At 36.2% G+C, this 22,975-nt stretch overlaps 1 protein-coding gene across 2 annotated transcripts in view; it reads right to left on the reverse strand.

The window, feature by feature from the left end:
- The window catches only part of GRID2 (glutamate ionotropic receptor delta type subunit 2), a 1,366,547-nt gene that overhangs the window by 610,884 nt on the left and 732,688 nt on the right, over nt 1-22,975 (reverse strand). For both annotated transcript variants that reach the window (XM_032633736.1, XM_032633737.1), the window contains one exon: nt 18,248-18,453. In XM_032633736.1, the coding sequence (XP_032489627.1) occupies nt 18,248-18,453 (206 nt within the window). The remainder of the gene's footprint in view (nt 1-18,247; nt 18,454-22,975) is intronic.

Genomic DNA, 22,975 nt, shown 5'->3' on the forward strand with positions numbered 1-22,975 from the left:
CCAGTTGAGAGCCCTTATTAATTTTCAGTTGGAAAGCAGTTCATACAGTAGAGGAAAAACACAGTCATAACAAGCATTTGCACAGTAATAAGGCATTACAAAATCCTAATTTGGAAAAGATAATATTAAAAAGTAAAAAAAATATTATCTTGTATAGCAATCAAATGACACACCCTGATGCCGTCTCAATCATTTCTTAATCTTGGCCAACAACAACTGAAAACTACAAAAACAACAACAAAAAGAAGTAGCACTCAGTGGAGGACACACATTCAGCTGCTCTCTAATAAGTGTTTTCAAAACAGAACTTCATAGTGGAAATATCTGAAAATGTCAGAGCTGATTGCAAACAAGCCCCCCCCCCCACCTCACAGCAGGCTGAACCCCAAGCCTCGAGCTTCCTATTGTTCAGGAATATTAAAAGCAGTTGTTTTAAGACTTCACTGAACATTTTAATGTTTTGTTGAATCAAATCTGTTTGCAAATCATTATCTAACTAGGTCAAGTAAATACAAAAAGATAATTGTTTAAAATTGATGCAAACCACCTAAATACCTTCTTGGTTTATTAAAGTAAGTACATCACTTGAATATATCATTGCATGGTGAACTCCCCCACTCTAGACATTATTTTATCTATCATAAAGATAAGAAAGCTGAATTAGCTTTTATTTTCAGAGAGAACATTGTGAAACAATGTAAAGGGTAACTTAATAGACAAGTTTCAATATGCCAAACAGCAAGGGGCAACGGGGAATAGGTTTCTAACTTCATTTTAGAGCAAAGCAATAACAGGGTGCTGCCTCTTAGTAGCCACTGGGCAGAATTTGTGAAGAAATCTCTGTTATCCAAATTCCTTCATTTTTTTTAATGAAAAAGATATTCCTAATTGGGTATTATCATTATAAGCTACCCCAGGTTGCTAAAATTATCCAAATTTAATTTTCATTGGAATGCCTAAGTTTTGTAGTTTTGAATACCAGGTTAATGGTAAAAAAAATAATGTTCATTGTGCTCACAAAACTGAGCATGGCATTATTGTGGAAACATCACATAAATTCAATAGAAATTCAAAGAGAAAAAACTCTAAATGTGATTTTGACATCCAGCAAGTTTTCTCAAAAGAGGCTTCAAGGTGTGATAGTCATTACCTTAGAAAATTCATCACCATCCAAGGTCAGGCCATTAGCACTGCAGACTCAGAAAGTGGCTATTAAGAGAACACTAGGCACTATCCCATCACTCAGTCCAGAATCACATTAGCGAAATTCAGATTGTGATAGTAAGCCCTGATGTATTAACTTCCAGTGAGATTCATATCCCTTTCACACATATAGGAAGATGAGTAACACATTTTCTTTCTTTTTTAAATTGAGTTATAATTGACATAAAACTTTATATTGACTAACTCATTTTCTGAACAATGTTTCCGTCTGACCAACTTAGTCTTTCTCCACAGTAAGCCAATACAGAAGCCAATTAAAATCAGAAGATTGCTTGGAGAACCTTGGGGGAGTTCGATGATCCACACTTTCAATGGCTGCAGCCTAAGAAGTCTTGATATCTCCACCAAAACCCATTGCCTTTCCAATGACAATTATAGATGGAAGGTGCTTTTGCCTTGGGGAGGTTGGCTGGGAGATGTGTTAGGAGGCTAATGCATTAATCCTGCATTAGACGCTAATTAAAATGTTATTTTACTTGCCTCAAAATGTCAGTAGATTGGCTACTTCTTATGGGCAAGTGAACCTAAGTTTGGTTTGGTAACAGTAACCACATAAATATATATACTTCAAAGGTTTTTTTTAATGCATAATGAAGTACTTGCAAAACGAATACATGACATCATTTGAATGTGTTTAAAAAAATGTACTCACACATCAGTGCATCATCCTGTGATATTTTGAAGTCATCACAGAAAACAGAATTCCATTTAAGTATTCATCTCAGTTTATAGCAATAGTGAAATGATTAAAAGACATAGCATCTTCTTCCCAAAGTGCATTCTTAAAATATATAGCTCAAGTTTGATCTTAAGCAAATTATTTAATGGAGGTATTTATTTAATACAGAACATATTATGGGACTCATCTTTCCTACTTAAAAAGATACTAATAAATTAACCAAAAGTAAAAGTGGACATTATGGAACTATACAAAACTATCCAATTCCTTCAAATCAAGGCTCAAAACCATTTCTGAGGAGCAAATGTTATCAAAATGATTGAAAAGGCCCTTGGGAAAAACCAAACCCATTCATCAGGAATAAAAAGATATCAGATAAAATAACACAGCAAGCTCTGCTATTTTAGTCTTTTCACAATAGCTTCAAACCAAGACAATAAAGCCCAGAAATAGTGAGGAGGATAATGTGGACACATGAGAGAGAGAGACAATATAATTGAGCCAAAGAAAGCCATGGGAATGGTTGGTGGGATCCTTGCTTTCTCCCCAAGAAACGCAGATCTCTCAATGTCTCCTGGAAAGTCCAGGTTCAACCTGAAAAGGTGAGCAGCAAAACTGTCTGTCTGCTTAATTGAGAAGTGAACCATATGAAAAGAAGTTAATTAGCATTCAACTAATAGATCCCGCAGCTTGAGCACTCCCGATTGAGCACTTTTAAAATGTAAGCTCTCAACTCATTTAAATATGCGGAAGTTGAGCGCTTTCACAGCAAGCTGAGTACTGACTGAGCTATTCCTAAACACCCTGAGCACTTGTCCATGTGAATTCTTAGCCAGATTTCCATACCCCCAAACCCTTCCTCTGCCTACATAGCTGCTAATCAAGTGGTGCCTTCCTGGTATGAAATTCCTTTGCCAACTAGAATTACGTTTTAGACTTTCCTCTTTTATGTTTTGAGATAATTAAGAAATAATAATAATTAGTGAATATATGTTAGCCTGAAGTTCCTTTCCTCTAAAGAGGTAGCAGTTGAGCCAGTTTCATCCCTCAAGGCCTCAAGTTAAATTTTGGAAATTAGTGTCCACGCTGAGAGCTGTGAGACTGTGTGCTCAAACTTAGCTGCAGACACCACAAAGGATTTTCAATTGTCTACTCCTCCAGGTGTTTACAATCAGCGAGGGAGTGAAGCAATCTGAGAATTCCCTAGCTCTTTACCATTGTGTTAAGGTTCTCATTCGGGCAGGCTCTCATCAATAAAAAAGAAACTGTTTTCATGATATGTAAGGCACAGTTTTTTTTCTGCTTTGCCTTTTCACAAATAAATGAAATAAAACAAACCATTAAGTATTTACTGAGCATCAACTACGTGTATGTGCTATGTCAAATACTGATGAGAATATGAAATGTATAATAGCCCCTGACCTCAAGGATTTAACCATTTTACTGGGAGAAATTATGCAACATGCTGATCTATATTTTGATGTGGTAATTTCTCTTCTAAAATGTAACCTTTTTTTCTAATTTATCCTTTCCTTAGTCTTGATATTTAAATTATATTTTACCATTTTGTTGGGTATCAGTTTCCAGTCAATTTTGTGGTGGTCACAGTTAAGTTTAGAAGGAGGTGGTCATAAATAACTAAACAGCAAGTGCCTGGAATCAGATACTGAATATAACAATACTGAGAAATGCCATTCTAGGAGGCCCTGTCCAAGCAAACAGCTGACCTTCCTAGATTGCAGCTCTCTAATGCTAGCTGCACACAGAGGAAACAGAACTAGAGGAACAGAATATGCTACCCCCAAATACACCACTTTGGCATAAGGATTATTCTGAGCTGAAGGCAACTGAGGAACAGCAGATACAGGAAATACTAAAAACAGAACATAACTTTCCCTTTTGTAAAGTAAATTTACACTTATGAAGAAAATTTTCATTTGTAAAGGTGTCTCTCTCTCCTGTACCAGTGAAATGAAGATGACACTTAACAGCTCTTCTCAATGGACGAGATACTGACTTGAATCTGCAAAACTAACCTTACTAAACTCTCCTTATGTACCATACTTTTTCTAGTCAGCTTCCCGTACTTGCCACCTCCCCTCTCAGCAGCCCCCAACCCCTTTTCCTTTGTCTAGCCTCTTCTCCACACTTTGTTAGATGGCATTTACATCCTAAAATTCTCCTTGAGTCATATCTCTGTATAAAAAGAGAGGGATGACTAAATCACAAGAGCCTCTTATCATTGGAGACGGTACCAATTTAAATCTGCATAACAAACCTTACCCTTGTTTACTGTACTTTTTCTGGTTACCTCCTTATAACTTGCCTCCCCCATATCCTTCTTTCTTCGTTTTAGGTGAAGATGGCATTTAAGCACAAGTTCTAGGCAATTCTTTGAGTTACTCATCCCTGAATTTCTCCTATGTATACATGAGATATACATATTAATAAACTTGTTTGTTTTTCTTGTTAATCTGTTTTTCTTACAGGGCCCCAGACAAGAACCTACAAGAATAGAAGGAAAAAAATTTTTTTCTTCCCCTAAAGTTTGTGACTAAGTCTGTTTTTGTTTTTTGTTTTTGTTTTTTTTTCCTGTTGTTAATCTATCAGTTTGATTCTTGGGAAGTCAGGTGGGTAGAGGAAGAGATTGTTTTTCTCCCCTATAGAACAAAACAAGGATTACTTATTCAGGGATGAAAACTGGCTGTCTCAAATCTTATATCCTATGCTAATTTTAAACCAGGCTAGTTCTCAACCTGCGTAATTAAAACAACAATATTAAAAATAAAGGGGCTTCCCTGGTGGCGCAGTGGTTGGGAGTACGCCTGCTGATGCAGGGGACACGGGTTCGCGCCCCGGTCCGGGAAGATCCCACATGCCACGGAGCGGCTGGGCCCGTGAGGCATGGCCGCTGAGCCTGCACGTCTGGAGCCTGTGCTCCGCAACAGGAGAGGCCACAACAGTGAGAGGCCCGCGTACCGTAAAATAAATAAATACATACATATATACATAAATATACCCATGTTTTACCAGCTATTTTAACCTCCCCCCAATTTAAAAAGAAAAGGTATTAGACTGAATTTTGTTTAATTTGATCTCTTCATAGAAATTCTAGTAATCCACTCAGAAGTGATAAAAGATAGTCTAAGGAGGGGAGGGGTCATTGCTGAAAAGAAATACTTACTTTCAGTTATGTTTCAAGAAATTATTGGTTAGTTACAATGTAAGGACTTGAAGATTGAATTCAACATGAGGCAAACACACATATATACATTTGGAAGGGGGAAAGAATACAATTAGATAAGAAGGAAAATGTTTGGTTCATCCTGGTACATAGTACTTATTTCTTATTTAAATCAGTTATAAGATGTCTAAAACCCTCAAAACCAAAATCAAATTTCATCTCAAAAATTTACCATTTATTTTGAGCTTGCTATATGCAATATATTAGCATACGATGTGAGATTTAAAGTTAAATAAATAAAAAACCTTAAACGCATGAAGCTTACAATCTAAAGAAGGAGAACAATAATAATGAGAATGCTGGTGAATGTTTTAAAAGATCCAAAATTCACAAAGATATGTGTCCTTTAAACAAAGCTTGAAAAAAACCTCGAAGTTAGTCTATAGGGAAATTTAAAGGGCTGCTTTTAGTTGTTTATTTTTTTGTTTCTTCTGTTATCAGAATTCTTATTTTTCAGAGTAAATATGAAGTGATTATTGTGTTGAGTGCATTTATATATATATATTTTTAATTTTATTTATTTATTTTTTTGCGGTATGCGGGCCTCTCACTGTTGTGGCCTCTCCCATTGTGGGGCACAGGCTCCAGACTCACAGGCCCCACGGCCATGACTCACGGGCCCAGCCGCTCCGCGGCATGTGGGATCTTCCTGGACCAGGGCACAAACCCGTGTCCCCTGCATCGGCAGGCGGACTCTCAACCACTGCGCCACCAGGGAAGCCCGAGTGCATTTATATTTTAAGGAGCAATTTTGTCTTGTATTGGGGTCCCCAGCATGGCTTAGCTTCAGCCATCTTAGCTTTCATTTAATGTCTGAAAGGCTGACAAGGTGGGAACACAGTGGTCTATTTGCTTAAGCTGCTTAATTATAAGGGAAGACACCTGGACATTTAGGGACTGACGGCTAGATGCCCTAGTTAGATCCTCTCGTTCTCTGGGGGATATGGTCCAACCTCCAACCTCAATGGACAGTAAAATGGAGCACCGGATTTGGTGTTTCTAGCCCTTAAGTCTAATTGCAGGCATTACTACTCTGAGAGACATTCTGCTATGGTCCATGTGTCTGAGTGCTAAACACCACAGAGGAAGGAGATGTAATAAAAATAGATAAAATAAATACGAGGTCACCACAGTTTTTACTAAGAGAACAGAATATACTACCACTCTTGACTCAACTGAGAGCTCAGTCCTCAGGGGAGTAAGGTTTAGTGTGGGATCCTGCTGTTGGGCTGGAGGAGATATTTTGCTGTGGCAAGACCTTGGACAATGATGCTAGCAAAAGCCTAGTGTGACAGTGATTTGTGAATTTTCCTGGTAGTAGCATTAGTCTATAACCGAGCAGGACCCTAGGAGGCCTTCCCAGAACAGATGTCCACCCATGTCCTCCGCTTGCCTTTTGTTTGTAGAAAACTTTAGTCAAAGAAGAAATTTAATCAGAGAAGTGAGAGAAAAGCAGAAAGAAAGAAAAACAGTCAAGCAAGACAAAATAATAATACTTTAGCCATTAAACAAAGTCAAGGACCTTTAGTTCTTCCTCAAGGACTATAGATAATATTTCGAGCCATGTCCTTTGAGCTGTTCTGCAGATACTGAAGCTCCCACCAGGTGGAAGAAATTAACTATATACTGCCCACAAGCACATAGACCACAGACTGGCTGGAACCAGAAGGTCAATGATGCTGGCTCCCCCCGATTACCTCACCACCAACCAATCAGAAGACGGTCCACGAGCTGATCATGCCCTGATCCTTGAACGCTGTAAGACTCCTCACTACGGCCTCGAGGGCGGGACATACGGTCTTGAGGGCATCAGCCCGCTGTGGCCCCCTTTGCCTGGCAAAGCAATAAAGCTATTTCTTTCTACTTCACCCAAAACTCTGTCTCTGAGATTTAATCTGGCACTGGTATACAGAGGCTGAATTTCAGCAACAAGTCTCCAACATACATTTTGAGCAACTGGGTCATCAACATACACACCTTGATACCAGAAACTTGTGGAAAGGTGAGAGGAAATGGTGAGTTTTGAGAGACCCTGGGATCTTGCACTATTAGTTTAGAGGGAACCAGTGTTCCAATAGTTTAACTGGTGGGGATTGCAAGAAAATAACTTTTATTATTTTCAACAACTAATGTGCCTCAGGCAGGTGGGCCAAGAAACATGTTACAGTTTGAAATGCAATTAGGTATATGGATTAATTACTAAAATTCTCGGCCACTTACACTGGAAAATTATTTATATTGTTAGGGAACGTCTGTTAACAAATTTCTACATTCTCCTAATGGCTATTATTCTGAATTTCAGACAAATGTTTTTTAGATTTATATTTAATATAAGTTCAAGGTCTGGTCAACAAAACTTTCTGTGATGATGGAAATACTCTACACAAGCTCTGTCCAATGTTTTCTGGGAGTCTGATAGAAATATAAAATCTCAGGCTCATACCCACAGAAACAGAATTTTCATTCTAACAAACATCTCCAGGAGGCTGGTGTGCACATTAAAGCTTGAGAAGCAGTAGTCAAGAGCAGTTCTCTACTTCCACAGACTTTTGTGTGCCAGTTACCCGAGGAGGTTTTTTAAAACACCAGTGCCTGCACTCCACCGCAGAAGTTATGATTCAGGGTTCTGGGATGGGATCTAGGTAAAGGCATTTTTGAAATTCCCCATAGACAGATCCATATATCCATAGATATAAAAGTTGCATGCATTTAACATTGAATATGGATGGACAAATAGCTCTTCAGAAATATGCATGTTTTTAACCAGCCACAGTACGTCACAATCTAAAAATATAATTAACATCATTTATACAAAAGTGCACAATTGTATGTTTAGTGCTGGTCATTGATCACATATGTCTTAGTCAATGGCAATTCTGGCACTTACAAGATGGAAATATTATTGAGAACTGTAGAGATAGGCCCAGGACCAGTACTTCTCAAATTTTATTTGGGCTTAGGACGGTAAGAGTAACTTTTTATCAATTTGAGCACTTTCATGAAAAGCAATTTATTTTCAGGGAGTCAAGTGAACCTGAGTTCAAGGAGTCGATGGATCTGGAATTTGGTGAAATATCCAAAAATTTCATCTTATTTTTAAACACATACATACATTTTCAAAATGCTAGGATGATGGGTTTATTTTATGGTCTTTGTTTTCAAACCAATTTATCTTGAAATAGAGCAACCTTCATAGAATAGGGGCTAGAGAATTTAGAAATACTCTAAGGCTTACAATTCTAAAAACAGTCACAGAGATGTAAAACATGCACTTTACTCATCAAAATCTGTGTCTCTGGAAATTGTGATTTCATTTGTACTGAAAGGTTGTGAAGTTTTTGTTTGTAGCTACAGGGAGCTCAGGTCAGATGCACCAAGAAGGGGTTTGGATCATGCTGAAAATTTATTCCAGGACCCTCAGCAAAGGCCAACCTGTATTGTTACGAAATATAGTCAGGTCCATGCCCCTTTGTGGACCCCATGTTTCCCAGCCTTCTAATCCTGACCCCTTTTAGCCCTGCTTGATGAAATTTGGCAATGGGTAGTCATTATTGCCATCCGTTTCCTCCAGGAGTCCCATATGAGGTTGACCACCTGAACCTCTTAGATTAAATCAGCATTACTCTTTTGTTCTGAAAGTTCACATTCAGCATATCTAGTGGTCTTGTCATATCAGTAATTAAATACTATCTTGTGAGTCACTGGAGTTCTAACAATTCCTTTCATTCCAAACATTCCTTTACATGATAATGATAATACATTTCTGCAACCTATACATTTGAATATGTATTCAATGATTATTAAATATATATATATTATTCAATATATATATCTATCATAAGCACACACAGCAAAACTAAATCTAGTTAGTCCAAATATCCCGTCTATGCTTGACCCAAGACAACCTTAACTCTCCTCAGCTTCACTAAGCTTTAAACACTTTTCTTTCTGACTCTAGGCCTTTGAGCTCCCTTTTCTTAGAGCATTTACTTTAGAACATTTGCAATTGTAAATTCTTTCTCTGCTCCCTTAAGATGTAAATCTTCTTCCAGCCTCCAGCTAGTTTTACAACCCAAGAATGTCTTTCTCAAGGACCTGGGAGCCATCCCTTTGAGATGTAATGATCAAGGAAGATAGAGTCTCTATCTCCAGATCTCTGTGGTTAGGTAGGAGTGTAACTTTGGTAAAGACCAATTACCAAACACAGATGGCCTAATCACATTGACCGAACTCCCCACCTTGTCCTCCAGTACTCTTCCCTAGCTCACCGCAGTGCAAAATCTCTTTAAAAATGATTTAATGCGAGTTAGGCATACCAATTACTTCTCTGTCATAAACAAAAATAGGATGATTTTTTTCACATGCATTGTGTGCCTGGAGAGGTAATATAGCATAGCCCACTCCTTAAGAATGGTCTAGACCTGGCTTTGCTCTTCCTTGCTGTGTGACCTGGGGCTACTTTCACAATCTCTTTTGTATCTCATTTTCCTTTTTTGTAAAATGAAGCCAAACACTTGCATCTACCTGTTACATTTGGTATGAGGATTAAATGTGTTAATATGTAAAACATGCTTAGAGCAGTGTCTGGCACATAAGAAAAACTCAATAAATGTTAATTACTGCTGATGGCAACTACTTTACAATGTTCAGAACAAACTCGGATTTCTTGCCTCCAATTAGTTATGCCTTATCATTTATGTATACAATTAATTGCTTTTTTGTGTTTTCATTTATTCTGTGCTAAAAATTTCGGGCAAACTGATTTGCCTCTCTGATGGCATGTCCAAAGACTATAATATAAACTTACCAGTTGAAGACTAGAGAGGTATTACTTGAAAACCAATTATACTCTTCCCCAAAAGGAATTAATGATGAACACTATTAGAAAACAGTAAAAATGTAAAAAATGATGACTAAGTTAACAGAAAATAAAATGCAAATAATCTACTTAATCTAGATGGACAAATGACTATACGTCATTCCTTTAATTTTTTATCTGTAGAATGAAGAAACTATTATACCCATCTCAATGGATTTTTTGAGGATTATACAAGATAACGTATAGAGTGATCAGCACAGTGTCAGACACCTGCAAAGAGTCCAGTAAATGTTGACTAGCTATTATTAGGGGAAAAGTAAAAAGCAGGTGTCATCTGCCAGCAATAAAAATTCCATGAGAACAAAATTTAGTTTTCCAACACTGAATAGTTCTATATCAGTGATTGTCAACCAGGGATGATTTTAATGCCCCCATCTACTCTTACTCTGTTTATTTGCTAACAACCCCTTCATTATTTCCTTACAACCTTTTTTATTCCTCACACTACTTTAATAAAAATGTTTTTTCAAAGTTCACCAATGATCATCACATTGACAAATACGATAGCTTTTCCTTAGGACTACTGGGTTCCATTCTTTCATTTCCACCAAACACAGGCATGTCTCAATCTAGATGTTCCAGAATAACATCAAATTTATGACTGTAATTTTATTTATTGTATTATCTCAAAACCTATTCATTTTCTTATGTTTCTGATTTCATAACATTAACATCATTGAAACTCAGACTTGAAACAGGATCCATCTCTGTTCCCGTATCTCAACCTCATTTCACACACCTAATCAATTCCCAAGTCTATTAACATCATTTGCATTTTCTTCTTTATCCTGCTTTACAAACTTTCTACTAGATGTGAACATTGTTCTACACATTGTATGTACATTACACCAAATATAGCCTTCAAAATAACTCTGTGATTCAGGAATTACTCCATTTTATAGGTGAGGAAAATAAAGCTAAATGATTTTAAGTGGCTTGGCCAGGGATACACAGCTAGTTAAGCAAAAACTGAATCCAAATTCCATGTTCATGCTGCCTTTGTAGCCTGCCCCCTTCTTTAGGTGTGACATTCAAAATTTTTCACTTACCAGTCTAGTACAACCTTACTTCCCGATTTTGCATCCTAAAATTCTACTTCCTTTAGCCCATGTCCCCTGTCCCATTCAGCTCCTTTTAATTTTCCTTCTCAGTATCTTTATGCATGCTTTTCTTCATCATGGAAGGATGCCTGTCTACCAAATTGCCTTAAATCCAAATCCTAAATATAGGTTTCAAGTATTGACTTAGATGTTGCCTCATCAAGTAATATACATATTTAAAGTATTTCATATTTGAAATTAATGGACCCATATGTTCATATAACTTTAGTGTTGTGTTGGGTGGACACACATAAGTTTAATATTTGAATCCTCTTATGCTACAGTTTTGTGTATTCTATTAAAAATAGAGTTTGCTAGAATCTTAATGTTCTCTACCTAAACAGTTTATTTCCCTCCTATTTATCTGTATTAAAGTGAGAAAAAGTCTGAACAGAATTGTAACTTAGGGGTACCTGCTTACTTTTCAACAAAGCTCCATAGGGTGGCTACACCCTCAAATCTGATCCTGTGCAAATCTAAATTACTGATTTTGTCAGTTAGCACTTAAGGAATTGACTAAGTTCTGGGAAAGTGATTCACACTAACCCAGGTTGGCAAATAGATTTAGACTCCAGTGCTAACTAAGATGCATTTGCCACGGCTGCCCAGAACAGCAGAGCAGAGTGCAGTGATCTATGTTTTGGTCTGGAAATGGAAAATAATGGTACTTGTAACATGTATTGCCGCAATATTTTGCCATTTATATACTACACAAATTGACTAAAAACTGGCATATTGATTAAATTGCTAATTTATTTGTTTGCCACAAACATATCTCTCTAGTGATTAAATTCAGGGGCTCACCATTCTCCTAGCTTCCAAAGGTGATGTTGAGAATGGGAACAGAAACAAGGAGGCGCATAATTTTGAAATTATTTCACTCAGACCATAGTACGGCGTGGTAAATTGTGCCTGGCATGCTATAGAGAATACTTTTATATGTTGGCAAGTCCTTGCCTTCTAGGTCTGATGTCTTTCTTTTCTAAGCAGTAATAGACAAACACCGCCAAATTCTAATCCTCAAATTTATCATTAGGTCTATTTTAACTAATCTCTTTGTTTTCGTTTTGTCCATATTACTTCATGGAGAGAAAACTCAATATAAATTTAATCACTCTTGGATTCAATCACATTCCAGACGTGCTTTGATAAGACTATAGTAAATTATGGAAAGAATTTCTTGAAGTAGCTAAGACTTCTCAGTACCTAATAACAAAAGAAATGTTGTTTTATTTTTAGGTCTGTGTAATCTTATACATTATCTACAAACTTCATTTGATTAAGTTTTGGATAGCAACTTTGTTTTCTTGATTTTCAATTCCATTTGGGAGTTGAGAAGAGTAAGTTTCCTGTTTATTTTCTTGTGGTTTTATTATTTTGTACATTCTATGTTTACAACATTCCCCTTATTAATCTGTCTGTTCTTTGAGGCTAGACCCATATATCTTTCATGATTGTATTCCTAGCAACATTAGCCACATTGTCTTGCACAGAATAGCTTTAAACATATTGTCTGAATGAATGAATAAATGAATACTGGATTAGAGAAGAATTTCAATTCCCTTGTCTTGAAGGTTGAAGCAACTGTGATTTTAGATTTCAAATATGAGTATAACCTTCACTTATGTTCAGGTTATTTCCTTGTTTAACTTCATTTAAATAAATAGAATAGAATGAAAATGTTGAACCCATCAAAAACCTGATAGAAAAGGAAAACTAGCAAATTAGACATTTCAAAGGCAAACACTGTTAAATGACCTTTAGATTATTAGGAGAAATTAGTAGCAAACTGTTCACCAATATCAATACCCAAGTCAGGGGTCACTGGAAAGAGGTGAGTTGGATCTGAGTATACACAGTATGCTTCTATTCACATAAAGTTTAATATGAATCAGAACTAGTTTATTGTGTTAGAAGTCAAGATAATGGCTGTACCTTCAAGGAGGTTACAACTGGGTGCTGCCTGGAAGGGGACTCTGGGAATGCTAGTTATGTTCTGTCTCTTGATCTGGATGCATGGAAATTTGTTGCGTTGTACAGTTATGTGCATTATAATTATGTACATTACATTTCAATAAAAAGTGTACTTTAAAATGCATATCAATCATCTATGAACACAGTATTATTAGAGAGACTTTCATGCAATGAATATATTTTGGAAAAAATTATAGTCATATGTTCCTTTGTCTAGTGTTATTACATTATCCTCATCTTAAAAACTGTACATTGCAGGGCTTCCCTGGTGGCGCAGTGGTTGAGAGTCCACCTGCTGATGCAGGGGACGCGGGTTCGTGCCCTGTCTGGGAAGATCCCACATGCCGTGGAGCGGGAAAGGCTACAACAGTAAGAGGCCCGTGGACCGCAAAAACAAACAAACAAAAACAACTGTACATTGCATAATGTCTCCAAATTATTTCTTTTATTTTGGTAAAAATTGGGTTATTTGTATAGCTACTTGATAACTATCATAGTAATTTGAATATTCAAAGCTCTCTTTTGATGACTAGGAACCTTTCTATATCCCTTGAGACAAGATAACTTCCCTTGTTTTCTAAACCTTCCTAAAGGCTTATTTCTGGTAAGCTGCTTACATATTTGAAGTACTTTGCCTTTTTGTTGTTTGACAGGATCAAAGTTCTCTGCGATATAGTACAATGGAATGAAAGCTATTTCATAAAGTATGTTTTAAGGAATAAAAGATAATACCCTTTTCTTATTGCAGAATAAAAGGATTTCATGTAACAGTAGGGTTCCTTTCTGAAAATTTGAAAAAATGTAAATAGGCAATAATATTTATTATCATATAAGTAATAAAACTTCCCATTTTCAAAGAATTGATTTTTCTTATCAAACTGGAAAACTAAAAGTTAAGACCCAAAAGTTCTAATGCATATAGCCTTTCTGGAAATGGTTTAACTGACATAGCATCCAATGCAACATTTTCCTCTACCAAAAATACTGTTTTCCAAAATATCATCCTAATCCATATTTAAATCAAACCATGTGAGCACTCTTTTTTCACCGTATTCATTTCAAGGACACTTATGGGTACATTGCGATAACAATTTTCCACCGATATCACAGCAGGTTGATTTACTCAGTTGCACATAACTGCAGTATTTTTCTTAAAGCTTTGAAATCTTGAATGAGGGGTGGAGAACTGACTGTAGACATGTGATATATTAAATTTCTAAGACTTGAAAGGGAGCATAATTAACTCAATGCCACATAATTGCTCCAGGGACAGAAAAAAAGAGGCAAACAGAATTGACATGCCCCTTTTTTCCCCTTAGCAATTAAATAACAATGCTAAGTGAGCAATTTCTTTTTTAAGACTCATTCTTTTGACTTAATATTTCCCTTGAATATTTTTAAAACTTTCCATGCCAACTTATAAAATGTAGGAAGCAGTGAAGCTGGGAATTCTGCTATTCCCTCTCTTTGAGCAGAATTTCTCCCTTCCTCCTCTCCCTCTCTTCGGTGCTTACAGAACCTGTCTCTTTGACCTCATCATAATCTTTAGTTCCTCTCTCTTTCCCATTATCCCAATCCATCAATTCTTTTCTAGCTTCATTTGCCTTTCTATCCATCATGTAATCCACTGTAAGTCATTTCTATATGTCTTAGGACCTGACAATCACGTACCCCTTTGACCTGCTGCCAACTTACTTTATCAGTTTCAAACTTTGAGCGTCCTCTACCGTCCACTATCAGCACTAGCTGCAAAGATATTGAACGTGGCTGGAGTAAGTTGGGGAATAATACTGATGAGAGCTAGGGAGGCTTTTAATTTTCTCAATTGTAAATTTGGAATTCAGACAAAATGTTATATGTTGTACTTTCCAAATCTAAAATGTCATGGTTCGATATATTATTTCTTCAAAACTATAACAATCATTCTTTAAAGTATCTTTTGTCTGTTAATCTCTAAAAATCTGAAAGAACATCCTGGAACTTCCAACTGAAAAAAGTCAAATGGGATCATCTCCAAAACCCCAATACAATATAAGGGAATGAACAGATATATAAACCAACGACCATGAGGAAAAAGGGACAGAAGCCATCAGAAAAGTGTTTTAAAATAAATTACTGAGGGACTTCCCTGGCAGTCCAGTGGTTAAGACTTTGCCTTCCAATGCAGGGGTGCAGGTTCAATCCCTGGTCGGGGAGCTAAGATGTATATGTATATGTGCATGTACATGTATATGTGTAGATGTATACCTGGAATGCCACACAAGACACATTGCCTCCTGAGAAGAAAATCAGGTGCTTAAGGAACAATAACAGGAGGTTATCCTTCTGAACCTTTTAAATCTTGAATCATGTGAATGCATAGTGTACTCTAAATACCAATTAAATTTTAAACATTAGGGCTTCCCTGGTGGCGCAGTGGTTGAGAGTCCGCCTGCCGATGCAGGGGACACGGGTTCATGCCCCGGTCCAGGAAGATCCCACATGCCGCGGAGCAGCTGGGCCCGTGAGCCACAACTACTGAATCTGCGCGTCTGGAGCCTATGCTCCACAACGGGAGAGGCCACAACGGTGAGAGGCCCGCTCACCGCCCTGAAGAGTGGCCCCCGCTTGCCGCAACTACAGAAAGCCCTTGCACAGAAACGAAGACCCAACACAGCCAAAAATAAATAAATAAATAATAAAAATAAAGGAATTCCCTTTAAAAAAAAGTAATTATTTTTGAAAAGAATAACTGGAGGGAGAAATAGGTGGACCAAGGGACTCTTGCTTTTCATTATAAAACCCTCGGTTATATTTGATTTTTAAAACTATGTCCATCTCTCTCTCACACACACACGTGCACACACAGTGAATTTTTATTTGCCTATCATTGTCTGCCTAATACAGTCTTATTCATTTTTCATGATTCTGGTAAAGCAAACTTTCTGTGAAAGTTTTCCTGACGCCAGCCAAACTCCTGCAGAGTTAGTCAGTTCTCCTATGGGATTCCAGAGCATCATCCGCCTGTCGTTATTATACTATTTTTCTTTCATACTTTATTATTTAGTTACATGCTTGCCTCCTCCACTAAACTAAGTGATCCTCTAAGTCAGGAACTATTCCACGTCTCCAGACCTCCGGTGCTGTCTGTCTTTTGGATTTGCTGCTGCTTGCCTTTGAATGAACTGCATCTAGGACTTAAGCGGTCAGCCTATTCTCTAAGTGGGGAAATGTTCCTAGAACTCATGGGAGAGCAGAAGCAAGCTGGGAAGTATTTGAGAACAGCTAATGGAGCAACAGGAACCACTACACAGGTCAGAGAAGAGGATAGCCAGCTTAGGATAGGGAAGGCAGGTGGGTTCACATCCTTTCTGTCATTCCTCCTCGCCACTTGAGACCATAAAATAAACTTAGTCCATAGTTTAAAGACAGAAAATCAGAAAGACAAAGTGAATGGGGGAAAAAATGGTGGCTTGGTAGAGGAAGGGAGATAAGTCTCTCAGGAAAATCACAAAGATAGATTTATGTGTTTGAGAACAAAGTGGAAGCAGTAGATTGTTAAAAGTATCAAAGTTCAGAGTCAAGGATGGGGGCCACAGCATGTGCTATGTGTCAGGTATACACTATGCGCTAGAAAAAATGATCCAGAAGTTACTGTTTCTTAAACATCTACTAGGTGCTAGTCCCCCAGCCACCCCTTTAAGGCTTTTTATATCTCATTATTCTGTGTTACAAATATAATAAGCTGAAATCAATAATTATTCCCATTTTACTGGTGACAAAATGGAGGCTCAAAAATGTTAAGTAATTGGCTGACATCATGTGATCAGAAAGTGGCTGAGATGGACTTGTACTTGTCTGTTAAATACCATTTATTTTGTGAATTCCTACTCATGATACTAAGTCTGGTTCAAATGTGCCTTCTCAATGAAGCCTTCTCTGATCTTTCCAACCAAAAATGACTATAGATGCTTCAACTTTATTTCTTGTAATTTTAAAATTCCAACTTATATTACATTTCTTTGTATATTTGCCTTCAATCTTCCAGCAGATTTTGTGTTTCTTGAAAGGAAAGAACAAGCTCCTGTAGAATTGAAAATATTCTTTCTATTGTGGAAAAATCCAGTGGTTCAATGAGATTCTCTGAGTTATTTGCTAGACTTAGAAAGGTCAAAGTTCTGTATTTGTCCCTAAACTGCATAACAAAGTTTTCAATTAAAATTTTTAAAATGTATCATTGATATTTTCCAAAGTTTTATTCTTATTAGTGATTTATATTCTGCTTCAATGTCCCTGATACCAATTATATTATAGAGTGTCAAAGAATTTTTAACACATTCCTAATTTGGAAGCTTTACAGCAGTACTTTGCGAGCTAAAGAAAGCATAATGGAGAGGTGAAGAAAAAAGTATTAGTGAAATGAAGTCATGAAAAATTTTAAAACTAATAATAAAACCCATGTGAAAGTATGTAATGTCATCATCAGTTCTAGCACTACATAAAATTAAAAATTTGAAGTAAGGCAAACTTACTTAACAATAATCTTTTGTAAGGCAGCACCAAAGATTTTAGAATATAGAGATTAAAAAGTCTTAATTGTATTTTCACAAAGTTTCAGAGCTTCTGGCCAAATGAACACATACAATTAAAATTTTGAGGATCCAGCATCATAAAATGTACAGTGGTCATCACTTTGCAGAGTTTCAGACAATTTTAATTATTTGTCTTGGTACAGAGTTCACAGAGCAGAAGTAAATATGCTATATGTTTTTGTAAAAGGAATCATGTTTAGGCAACAACAGCTTAATTGAAGTAAATCTTTTCTCAGAAGTAAAATTTTAACTTGCATAAAAATTTTAAGTATTAGTTAGACAACTTGTTAAATCCACTCAGGTAAACAGCACTTTTAAATCCCCATAAGATTTCTTAAAATCATCCTGGCTACGTGACTAAATACATATAAATTCAAAGCATTCTTAGCAATTAACTGGACAGTACGGGGTAAATGTGATGAGCAAGGAATTCACTGTGCTACCTCAATTAGTGCTAATGAGAGTTGTGTAGTTAATTCCCTCACGCTGCTCTTAATTTTCATCTCCTCTGTGGAGTCTACTCCAAAACATTTAAATTTTACACCCTATTCGCAGCCCATGACAATTTTTACTTACCTCAGTAATGAAGGCTTTGGCTGTGGCAGGATTCATAACAAGGATGGCTCGCCTAAGAGTGTCTCGATAGCGATTCAATTCCTCTATTCTCATGGTATCAAAGAGAGTGGTGATCATTTTATTGATGTTGTTTTCTACCTTCTGAAGTGCAACATCCATCCCCTGCTGAGACACTTTGTCCAAAAACTCCTGTATTCCACGGATATCTAGGAACATCAAAAGCCCATCAAAATGTGAATTACAGCACAGAAGGGAGAGAAAAGCTATTTCACTTACATCATAATAGTTTATTGTTCTACATTGTAGGCTGTTAAAACTTCTAATTGAGGAGCTGATGGAACTCTCAAATATGTTTAAGGTTGAGAAAAGACAACTTAAGGTGTTTATGCGAAAAATGTAGGGATTGTTATTTTTTAAATTAATTTTTCTCCACTGAGCATTCTAAATTATCTCACCTCTGGAAGATGTTAGAACAGAGTAGAGAGAACTGATGGGGAAGATCCTCACTTCCCTAAAGCAAATGTGAGATAAGAAAGTACATTCCTTATTTTTCCTCAGTATTAAAGAGTGATATTAACCTCAGGCAAAACATGAATGTCATTATGGCTGATGAATCTGAATCAAGATTACTACCATTTCTTAAAATAGGCAACGATATCACTAAACTTGACATTTTCAATCTTACTTGAAAGATGGCTTTGAGAGGTTATTTTCGAAGGGTCTCAGGTCACTTAGACCACAAATAAAACAGCTACATTTTTGCCTGTTTTATGAGTACTAGCTCCTTAGCTCAAATCTGGACAACTTGGTAGAGATTGGTTTTTTTCCAGGAGTATGGGAATGTACTTTGCGTGTAAAACATAAATTTTAATAAAATATTCACACACCCATTCCAAAATAAAAAAATTTCTGAAAGATTATCAAATAAAAAATTGTGTCCATTTCACATCTAAATAAGGATGGTAAAATACAGTCTAAATAAAATGTTTATAAACTTGTATTTTGATGTATATTTAAGTAACAATAAGTGCCTGAAATGTTACAAATATTTTTCCTAGTGCCACACTGGCTGTTTATAGAAGAAGGGATCTAAACATTGATAAATATGATTGGAAGATGTACCCGGCACAATACAATCTTAATATAGCAGATTGCTTTGACTATAAAGTACTGTTTATTTTTCTGTATATGCTCATGACATAAAATGTTAAAAGGGAAAAAACTAGTAAAGATAAGGAGTGAATGAAATTGTAGGTTGCTTATTATGAATGGACTATATCTCAAAATTCCTTAATGTGCAAGACCGCAGGCATGTAAAATTTACCTCTCAAGGACAATAACAAGGTCATGTGTTTTTCAAGCAATATATAAGCCAATAGAGTAAGAAACAGTCACAAATTTAGAAATTAACATCTGCTCATAACCAAAGTTTATATTTGCAAGTTTATAAATTAATACTAATAATTTGCTTTCTTCTTATGATCTGTTTTATTTTAAAACAATTACTATGAACACTATATGTCTAGTTATCTGATGACGCTCAAACTCTTCAGAATAGATAACTGTACAATTCTACCTTACATTCCTTATTCCTAATTAAATTATAAACCCAGGATGTCAGCATCACAGTAGCTTAAAAGAACAAAGACTCATCTAGAGCAGAACAAGAGATAAAAGAGCTGGAATAATAAAGGTATTATGTACTCATTAAATATCCAGGTCAGAGAGTTCCTAAGGATGTAAGGTATTCAAGCATGCATTAAACAAAGGTTTAGATCTGATGAAATTTAGCAGATACAGGTAGACATATAACAGGACTATGTTCGCACTCAAGCATGCCTTCTCAAACTTTGCTGTGAATCAGAATAGCTTGGAAATCGTATTAAAAATGCAGAAGCCTGGACCCTACCCCAGAATCAGTATGCCTTTAAACTATGTGTCAGAGCAGATCCTTGATTTTGAATTGTAAGCTGTTGTTTCTTTAGTATGAGTCACTTAAAAGTGCAGCTAAATATGACAGAAAAAAACAAAAATAAATTGAAATAGAGATGTTCAGAAAACACAGTGTGACCAGAGCATAAGACTCCAAATTACTTACACTCTTAACTTTGAGAAAAAAAAGAAACTGTTTCAAAAAAAATTGTTGAAACAAATTATTGAAATTATTGCCTGTCACCAATGCTATGTGCTCAGAATTCAACAGTGAATACCCTTCCCCACATTGAGAAAGGCAATAAACAGGTAAACAAAGTAACACATACAATTCACACTAAGTGCTGGAAAGGAAACAAGGGTGTGCTCCTCGAGAATATCAGGGCGGGAACAAGGACGTATTTTAGTTAGAATACTCAAGGAGGTTTCCTCTGGAAAACTGGCATTTAAAGTGTGATCTAAAGGATAAGAAGACATTGCCCAGGCAAGGGGATAGGATGAGAGGACAACAGCTAGGGAAGACGCCCCGAGGCAGTGAAGAGCTTGTGTCTGAAGTACCTAAAGGATTTCTGTGTGGCTGTAGTCCAGCTAGCCAGGGCAAGGGCAGAGTTAGGTGAAGCTGTGTGGAGAAACTTCAGATCATGTGGATCCTGGTGAGACACAGAAAGAGGTTTTGATTTTATCCTAAATACAGTTTTAATCTCTTGAAAGTTTTAAGTAGAGGATCTGACTAAGTAGATTATGGGCTATGTGATCATTCAAATTGAGCTTGTAACTGATTTTCCCTTCATTTAAAACAGCATGACTTTTTTAGCTTTTATATTTGACCAGAAATTAAGTACTATATGTATTGTTACTTGGCCAGAAAAGTGATGTGATAAAAGATTGCTATTATGTCTTTACTTCCTTAGTCTGCAGTTCTGGTTATCATTGCCTAGATAAGTGATTATAAAGTTTTTGAAAATTTTTCTGATCTACAAATGAAGAAATATTTATCTTATAGATGTCTTGAAAGATTAATTAGTGAGGGTGATGGTGTGTGTGTCTGCATGGGAAATCCATTGTAGAGTCTAACACATGGTAGGTGCTATTATTGTTAATAATAGCACAATTGCCTGTTAAGGGTCCACCCACTCCTCCCCCCACCAACAGGACAGAATTGCCTAAAATTTACTGATGGACAGTTACCCAAAATAGCAAGCAGAATGTTTTAGACTCTTGGAATGCAGGAGCTAAATAAACAATAATAGTTTTGCTTATTTGTGAATAACACCAAACACTCATGATATACAGCAATTTTAAGTTTGATGTGAAAAGGATCTGAATCATGCTATTAGCTGCACTGTGGAAAAGTCATTACAAGAGAGAGTGGGTCTTTGGCTTTGTCAGTTCATGAGTATGATCAACTATCACAATTATTCAGCTACATTACCTGCTTAACTGTTAGTTGGAAAAAATGAGTAAAATGCCACAGGTTACAGAAAGTAAAAAGATAAGAGATGATGCCTGACATCATAAAGCTTCCAGGCCTGTGGGTGTTACTAGATGTTACTCATTGGTAACAGAAAGTTAAATAGAAGTTTCAGTTGTTCCCAGTGATTATGAATTCTACTGACAAGATAATTATAATAACAGCAAGTTAACTCATTAACTAAGATATTAAACACAAGATAAGGACAAAAAGTAGCTATTTCTTAGACTTCCCAACTACATGAGTCAATCGAAAAACCATTTTTTCTTTTTTTGCTTACCTAGTTTGAAATGAGCTTCTGTCACTCACAAGAGAAAGGGTATTGACTAATACATAGTCTTTGAATAAACATCTGGTAGTTTGGGAATGAAGGTGAAGGCACAGTTCCTGTTCTTGAAGTACATCCAGTTTAGTGGAGGGAATAACAATTTAAACAAGTAATTGTTTTAATGTGATTAATGCCAATGAAAGAAATGTAACAAAGGAATGGAAGCTTAGGAAAACAGCTAATCACACTTTATCAATGCAAAAAGAAAATTATATCACCTAATTACTGGGTTGTTCTAATAAAAGGAAATAAGGGGTGTGAAATATTAAAGCAGTTTGTAAACTGCAAATTTCTATGCAATGTGCATTTTCATTATCAAGACTTTATTAACCCAGTCAATTGTCCCACTTGTTCTTAATTTTCTTCTGTTCTCTTTTTCTATGGAAAAATGGAAAACAGACAAAAATCACAATAAGGACTAAAAGTTGATCTAGGTACTACCTTTATAAATTGATATTCTAGCAACCATCAATTTTTGTGATATCTGATTTGTGTTACCTAGTTAGACCAACTTCCTGCAACTGCTCTCCAAGAGGTAATGGCTGATTGAAACACAATGATTTGTTTTATTAAATTGTGTAGAATAATGACTTTATTATGATCACTAATGTAAGACTAAATTTAATATCTCTACTGAAAATGGCTTATAATGTAAATAGATTAAGGTAGAAAACTCCTAGGCGATATTAGGATCTAATGCATAAGCACGTTTCTAAACAGACCCCACCCAAAAATGTGATATTTTACTGTTTATCCTAAATCAGTAGTCAGCATCTAAAATAGATCTCTTTGGAATCTAGTCTCTGCTTACTATGTGCCAAGCATGAGCAAAACAATCCCTGCCCTCAATGAGCTTGTTATCTACACATATGGTGATAACATAGACCCTATTACAGATAGAAGAATCTTACAATACTACTCATTTTCCAAACTGTCGTTGCAACTTAAATTTAGTGGCATTCTCTGGAATACATCAAACAGTAATTCTCAGTCTGAT

Source organism: Phocoena sinus, chromosome 5, assembly GCF_008692025.1.
Source record: "Phocoena sinus isolate mPhoSin1 chromosome 5, mPhoSin1.pri, whole genome shotgun sequence".
NCBI lineage: Eukaryota > Metazoa > Chordata > Mammalia > Artiodactyla > Phocoenidae > Phocoena > Phocoena sinus.